This window comes from Monopterus albus, unplaced genomic scaffold (assembly GCF_001952655.1).
Source record: "Monopterus albus unplaced genomic scaffold, M_albus_1.0 scaffold47.1, whole genome shotgun sequence".
In the NCBI taxonomy this organism is placed as follows: domain Eukaryota; kingdom Metazoa; phylum Chordata; class Actinopteri; order Synbranchiformes; family Synbranchidae; genus Monopterus; species Monopterus albus.
Genome location: NW_018127927.1, coordinates 1289743 through 1297444, shown reverse-complemented (window position 1 = coordinate 1297444; position 7702 = coordinate 1289743). Strand labels below are relative to the sequence as shown.

Below are 7702 nucleotides of genomic sequence, written 5' to 3'. Positions count from 1 at the left end.
AGGATTTCCTCTGTCTTAACGTTATCTGACCAAACCATAACACTATGGTTTAGCTGTACTGATGCAGTCTTTAGTGTATTACAAGGTAGACTTGGATTACCAGCTGCCCACAGTATGTAGCCCATTATTTGGCTGCTACAGAGACATGTTTGATGTGTTAGTTGACACCAAAAATGTGAACCTGTTGCCAGTTTGTTCATTAAAATGTTTGTCTCTCTCTCTCTCTCTCTGTCCATGTATTCCCTTGCAGGCTTTCTGTCGCTGTCCCTAGCAGACCAGATGTCTGTACTGCAGTCTGTGTGGCTGGAGGTGCTGGTGCTGGGTGTAGCATATCGCTCACTCGGCTGTGAGGAGGAGGTGGTGTTTGCAGAGGATTTTGTCCTTGATGAAGAGATGTCACGGGTTGCAGGACTGACAGAGCTGAATGCAGCAATTAGTCAACTTGCCCGCCGTTTCCGGGTGCTAAATGTGGACCGGGAGGAATATGTCATGCTAAAAGCCATCGCACTCACTAACTCAGGTACTTAAACCTGTGAACAGTTGTGCAGATGTACTGATTATACTGAGTAGTTTGACAGTCCACCATTTATTTACACCTTATAGAACAGTTATCAAACTGTCTACTATTCTCTTGTGGTATTAAAAGAAGTTGGTGCCCCCCACTAACCCTTACGTCCATTAGAGATCTGCTCAAAATTACTTTCAACACCGGTTAATCTAGCATGTCCTGCTTGTGCTACAGATCTACTGTATCGTTTATAAATAGAGGCTGCCATTAGTTTTAGATATTTAACATGATTCTGGTAGTTGATATTTGTGGTGAGTTTTTGAGCAACATAGACACGAAAGCTGAGAATATGTCAACACCCTACACACTGTCTTACCATGTGCTCCCTGCTGCTCTGTCAGACTCGGTTTACATCGAGGACATGGAAGCTGTACAGAAGCTGCGAGACCTCCTCCACCAGGCCCTGTTGGAGCTGGAATGTCAGCGACGCCCTGACGACCCCCAGCGGGCAGGACGCCTCCTTTTAACGTTGCCTCTCCTCCGACAGACTGCTGGTCGCGCTCTTACCACATTCTACAGCATTAAGACCCGTGGAGGTGTACCCATGCACAAACTATTCCTGGAGATGCTGGAAGCCATGATGGACTCTCCCTAGAGTAGCAGGAGTAAAGTGGATGGAGAGAAAGGCCCACGATGGTTTATGAGGTTTTATTATGGATTTAATAATAATGAAAATGGCCGTTTTTACCCTTTAGGCTACATGAACAAAGAATAGGAACAAGAGAAAAGAAATAAAACTTGTGTATTGTCCCTTAGTGGGAACTGATTATTTACAGAAAGAGGTAACTGCCAAACTTCAGTCAAAGGCTCCAAGATCCAAGAGTGAAAACAATTAACATAAGTACCAGAATGCTTCTCAGTTTCAACTGCTGTGTTCCATCACAGCGTCAGTCTGCAGTTGCATAACCACTGAAGAGCAACATGTCAGTACTCATGAACAAACTGTTATCATGTGGCTTTTGAACTCTTTTAAATAATCATCTACTCATGAAAGCCATAACAACATCTCTGGCAAAAGACTTGAGGGTCCAGCATAGGGTTAGATTGTCGTGCACATTGAGTGCTTATATTCACTATAGTTTAGTGTGCTGCTGTTGGCAAATTCATTGGAATTGCTTGCAATATGTTAAAAGCAATATAATGACTCGATTATTGTCTGTCACATTTAAAATGTGGATAAAATGGTGAGACATCTGATTGTGTGTGCGTGTGTGTATACCAGTAGTTCCCCACTATCAGGACCCCAATTGCTGTTTTGGCTTCTCGTAAAAACTGGTTTTTGGATGGACAGGAAACGATTTAGAGACCTGGCACGAGAGAAAACCAGTAGTACTTTGGGGGTTAAATACTGGCATTGGGAACCACTGGTGTGCACAGTAGGTGCATGATTCTTTATAAAAGGTTACACAGTTGATTTGCAGTCCAGAAGAGGTGCATATGAAGATTGTGTGCTCTACTTGAAAGGTAATATGTTCATGCATTGCATGAAAATCCTATTGGCGCATACACACAAAATACAAGTAAGCTTGTGCAGTCAAAACCAGTGGGTTATACTGAGATCAGGGAAGTACACAACTCTGACAGAAAAGCCAGTGTGGCAACATAAGTGGTCAGAAAAAAATGCATATGCCTCATCTGCTTTTTTTTATATTATCCTCCACTAGATCTAACCACTGTTTTTAACTTCAGCAGCTGTGGTCTGATTTATGTGGCCTGTTTCATTTGTGGGATATAATGTGTTACTCTAATCCATATGTATATGATATGATTGATAGGTTTATGATGAGATTTTACTGCATTTTCTGCAGTAATGAAAAATGTTGCATAAAAGACCTCTGCCGTCTCAACGCGAGAGCTCTTCTTTCTGTTTGTACATGTGTTGAAGTTTAACTTGCCCGTACAAAGCTCAGGGCAACAAGAAATGCAACATATGCAGCATCTTCCTTTTGGATGTTGAAACCTTGTCTGAAAATACCCTGAAAGTCCTACTCATTGTCCAGTAGGCTTGTGTATTTACAGTCTAAATGATCACTATATTGAGCTTCACATGCAATGCAAAGGTACAGTATCTGATGTCAAAATCAGCTCCGTAGAAATAACACTTAGTGGCCATAAAGCCATTAATCTTTTAGCCATGTACAGTTCCATTTAAGTAAACAGAAACATGCAATTTGTAGTGGAACATAACAAAGCCAGCAAATGCCATACAGATTCCCCATTATACTTATATTTGTGCAGCTCACAGTGTACTGAAATTTGTAAAGACTTGCTTTTTCATACATTTTTCTTTCTAGGGTTTAGGGTATTTTATTGATATTGTGACACAGTTGTGGGTTTGGTGTTGGAATGAAGCTTTCCATTCGTGATATTATGAACACTAGTTATTATTTGCTTTTATGTAAGCAGTTGTGTGTTTTCTGAAGCTGACTGTCACTTCATCAATTTCCATGGCTCTATGGATCCAGCTGGATGGTGAGGGTACAGAGGGCTACCTCAGGAGGCAGAGTAAGCCAGATGGCCAAGTAACTGTGGAGATGAACATAATTCTTGATCTTTTGATTTGTCAAATGAAATCTGAATATTAGGCATATTGAATGTCTTGCAGTTGTGCAGCCAACCAAGGCCCTTTTCATGCTATGTGAGATGCCTCCTGGTACAAAGCGTCACACACTGAAGGGCTGTGGTTTCACAGAACAGATGGTGTGGCTTGAAAACACTGGAGGTCTTGAAAAGAGTTCAACTTGTAACACACTGGTGTTATTTTAGCAACAGCGAGCACTGTGGAGCAGGCATTGATGTGTCTGCCGAAATGTGACTCTACACCTGTTTTGTTTTGTTCTCATATGCTGCAGCTTACACATTCATGTCATCTAAAAAGGTTTATGGTCCGTGATTTATTTACTAACCTACCTTCTCAAATCAGATTTTTAAAGTGAACAAATAAATATAGAAGCCTCGGTTGAGAGCTGTTAAAACTGTCATTAAAGTAAAGGTACATTTTTTTCATTAGCGTACAAATATGTCTTGGGGACAAAGGGTTTGGGTGAAGGCAGGGTCAACTGCAGTGTCACTATACTATCATTTGTAGCCTCTATTAAGTATGTGCGCATTAATATAAATGAGCAATACAATAAATTACCAGACCTCACACAGCTCCTTGTATAGCCACCAGTGTACATTTAACATAGTCAGTTATGAAGAATAGATACTAAACATATTATTTAGAAGTTCAAATCAATGTTTGTATTTTGAAACACTATTTAAATGATTAAATTCTATTTTTTACTCAATTTACTGTTGTTTGTTGACACCGTTTTATTTTTATGTGTGATATTGGCTGTGAATTTCTGTGCGTAGGCTTTTTTCCCCATTTAGATGAAACAGTTTGTCCTTGTCTAAACATGTCCACATAAAAATCACTGTGAAAAAAGTGAGATCTTCCGCTGTGTGACATAACCGGAAGTGGATTATTGTAGGTGCTTTGTGTTGTGTAATAAACAGACACACCACCACCACATGTCATTCGTCTCATCTCTTGTTTATGTATGTGTATTTGTGTGTTTTGCATTGCATGTAGATGGGGGTAGTTTGATGAAACTTTCAATGCACTTTTTCACATTTCGACACACTTTTAACTGATAAATGAGGGACAGTCCTTCAGAGGTTATGTGGAACCTAAACACTAAACAGACTTGACATATGTCGCTGGTGAGCAGGAGACATGAATACAGCTGACTGTAGGCCTTTACATGACCATTCCCATGGATGGATTACCTGATCGTCCTACCAGGCACAGGGGGCCCATGGGCTTCTGTGTGAAGTGACATACTAGTTTGAAAGTTACAGAGCTCAGTTAGACACAAACCCATAAAGATATAGAAATGACAATAAAAAGACAATAACTTCAAAAAGATGTAAAACAAACAAATAGACAATTATTAAAAAAGAGACAATGACCATAAAAAAGGCAACACAATCATAACGAGACACAAAATGATGACAAGACTAACCCATAAAGACAGCATACAAAACTACAAGGAGGAGTGGGGGCTTATAACCTGTGTGCGCCCAGGAGCTCATACATGATTGCACCTACATAACAACACAAACAATTTGCCTCCATGTGTTTGTGTATATGTTTGGTGTCAGAGGGCAACATTATCATGTTTAGCTTTTTAGGCTTGCTAAATAGTGTGGTTGGCCCAATAAGGGCTTGCAACTAACATTAACAGTGCTATAGCTCATACTCTATGTTTTTACATGTCCACTACCTTGCTTAATATTTGATAGAACCTAAGTTAGTTTAAACACATTTTTATTAACAAATCTGACAGGCTGCACCTAACAAATAATTTTCAATGGTTTCAGTCAGTATAAGTATTAGACATATGGCTTCTAGCAGATGGTGCAGTAAATGAAGATCTGACAGGCCCAGTAGTATGGCAGTGGAACAGTAGGCTAAGCAAGGGAAGTTAATATAGCACATTTTATTCATGCAGCAGACATTCAAGAAAAAATAAGTGTGATTTGAGTAATGGGGGGGCTGGTGCCCCAGTAGAGCTCTATGTCTAGCAATGCCCCTGGGGAGTCCACTTTGCTGTATCTAGAGCTTTCACCCCTGGTTGTTCCAAGATGACTTCACCCAGTTAACTCTGCTTGCCATGTCTTGTGCACAGTGATCTTTGCACCAGTTGATCTTATGTTTCTCTTATTTCTTTCAGGCTCACCTCTCAGGTTTTGTGCAGTAGGCTGAGGACGTGAAGAGTAAAGGTATATAGGAGGTCACGTGCATTTCTGACAATGATGCATTTGTCATGGCTGTATGGGGAAAAGAGCATGGAGCAGACAGTAAGGTACGAGCTACAACTTTAGTATGCGAGTAATGTCTGGAACTATGTGCATGATGTTTAATTTTGAGATAAAGGCTTACCACATGTTGTCATCATTGGCATCATCAGAGGATGATGATAATGTTAGCATCTTGCTAAAGAGCCATGGGCAGTTCTGCTTCCACATTCTGCTTGTAGAAAGTAAATCAGGAATTCCCATTTGTGGTAGATTTTATCTGCTAAACATTATGACACTGTACAGGGTGGTGTGCACAACAGAATCAATCTCTTAATGTTATCAATTCACTATATGTGCAGGTCATACAGAAAAATCAAAATACTGTTTCTCTCTCACCTAATGTTGAATGTCCATACTATTTAAGAAACTAAAATAGAATAAAAGTAGAATATTAAAACTGAATTCAAGTAATAAGGATAAACTAAATGGTACAAGCTAATAGGCTATGATGAAACTCAAAGCCATGTGCAAACAGTGACAGTAGTGCAAATAATACAGTGCATCCAGAAAGTATTCACAGCGCTTACCACATTTTTCCACATTTTGTTAGGTTAATTCCAAAATGGATTAAATTCATTACTGTCCTCAAAATTCTGCAAACAATACCCCATAATGACAATGTGAAAATTTTTTGTTTGAAATCTTTGCAAATTTATTAAAAATAAAAAACGAAAAAAAAATCACATGTACACAAGTATTCACAGCCTTTGCTCAATACTTTGTTGAAGCACCTTTAGCACCAATTACAGCCTCAAGTCTTTTTGAGTATGATGCTACAAGCTTGGCACAACTATTTTTTAGTAGTTTCTCCCATTCTTCCGCACAATATCTCTCAAGCTCCATCAGGTTGGATGGGGATCGTTGGTGCACAGCCATTTTCAGATCTCTCCAGAGATGTTCATTCAGCTTCAAGTCTGGGCTCTGGCTGGGCCACTCAAGGACATTCACAGAGTTGTCCCGTAGCCACTCCTTTGTTATCTTGGCTGTGGTCTTAGGGTCATTGTCCTGTTGAAAGATAAACTGTCGCCACAGTCTGAGGTCCAGAGTGACCCCAGTCTGAGGTCCAGAGCGCTCTGGAACAGGTTTTCATCAAGGATGTGTCTGTATATTGCTGCAGTCATCGGTCCCTCGATCCTGACTAGTCTCCCAGTTCCTGCCACTGAAAAACATCCCCACATCATGATGCTGCCACCACCATGCTTCACTGTAGGGATGGTATTGGCCAGGTGGTGAGTGGTGCCTGGTTTCCTCCAGACATGACGCTTGGCATTCAGGCTAAAGAGTTCAATCTTTGTTTCATCAGACCAGAGAGTTTTGTTTCTCGTGGCCTGAGAGTCCTTCGGGTGCCTTTTGGCAAACTCCAGGTGGGCTGCCATGTGCCTTTTACTGAGGAATGTTTCCATCTGACCACTCTACCATACAGGCCTGATTGGTGGAGTGCTGTAGAGATGGTTGTTCTTCTGGGAGGTTCTCCTCTCTCCACAAAGAAATGCTGGAGCTCTTTCAGAGTGACCATTGGGTTCTTGGTCACCTCCTTGACTAAGGCCCTTCTCTCTTAATCGCTCAGTTTGGCCGGGCGGCCCGCTCTAGGAAGAGTCCTGGTGGTTCCAAACGTCTTCCATTTATGGATGATGGAGGCCACTGTGCTCATTGGGATCTTCAAATGCTGCAGAAATTCTGTACCCTTCCCCAGATCTGTGCCTTGGAGATATACAGACTTCATGGCTTGGTTTGTGCTCTGGCATGCACTGTTAACTGTGGAACCTTATATAGACAGGTGTATGCCTTTCCAAATCATGTCCAATCAACTGAATTTCCCACAGGTGGACTCCAATCAAGTTGTAGAAACATCTCAAGGATGATCAGTGGAAACAGGATGCACCACAGCTCAATTTTGAGTGTCGTGGCAAAGGCTGTGAGTATTTATGTACATGTGATTTTTAAAATTTTTTATTTTTAATAAATTTGCAAAGATTTCAAACTAACTTTTTTCACATCTTCATTATGGGGCATTGTTTGTAGAATTTTGAGAACAATAATGAATTTAATCCATTTTGAAATAAGGCTGTAACATAACAAAATGTGGAAAAAGTTAAGTGCTGTTAATACTTTCTGGATACACTGTAACAAGAAGATTGTCAGGTGGTCAGCATCACCAGGGCGTTGATTATGAGATGCATCAGTGTGTCTTGTGATTTTCATCAAACTGATGACACAGCAGATGTAAAATACCTAATGACAGTTCAGATTTTAAGATTGTTTCACTTAGTGCTACTTTGTTCAGCA

At 40.5% G+C, this 7702-nt stretch overlaps 1 protein-coding gene across 2 annotated transcripts in view; it reads left to right on the top strand.

The window, feature by feature from the left end:
• The window catches only part of esrra (estrogen-related receptor alpha), a 21495-nt gene extending 17423 nt beyond the window's left edge, over positions 1 to 4072 (top strand). For both annotated transcript variants that reach the window (XM_020600513.1, XM_020600514.1), the window contains 2 exons: positions 251 to 520; positions 910 to 4072. In XM_020600513.1, the coding sequence (XP_020456169.1) occupies positions 251 to 520; positions 910 to 1163 (524 nt within the window). In that variant the 3' untranslated portion in view covers positions 1164 to 4072. The remainder of the gene's footprint in view (positions 1 to 250; positions 521 to 909) is intronic.
• Positions 4073 to 7702: the final 3630 nt, after the last annotated feature.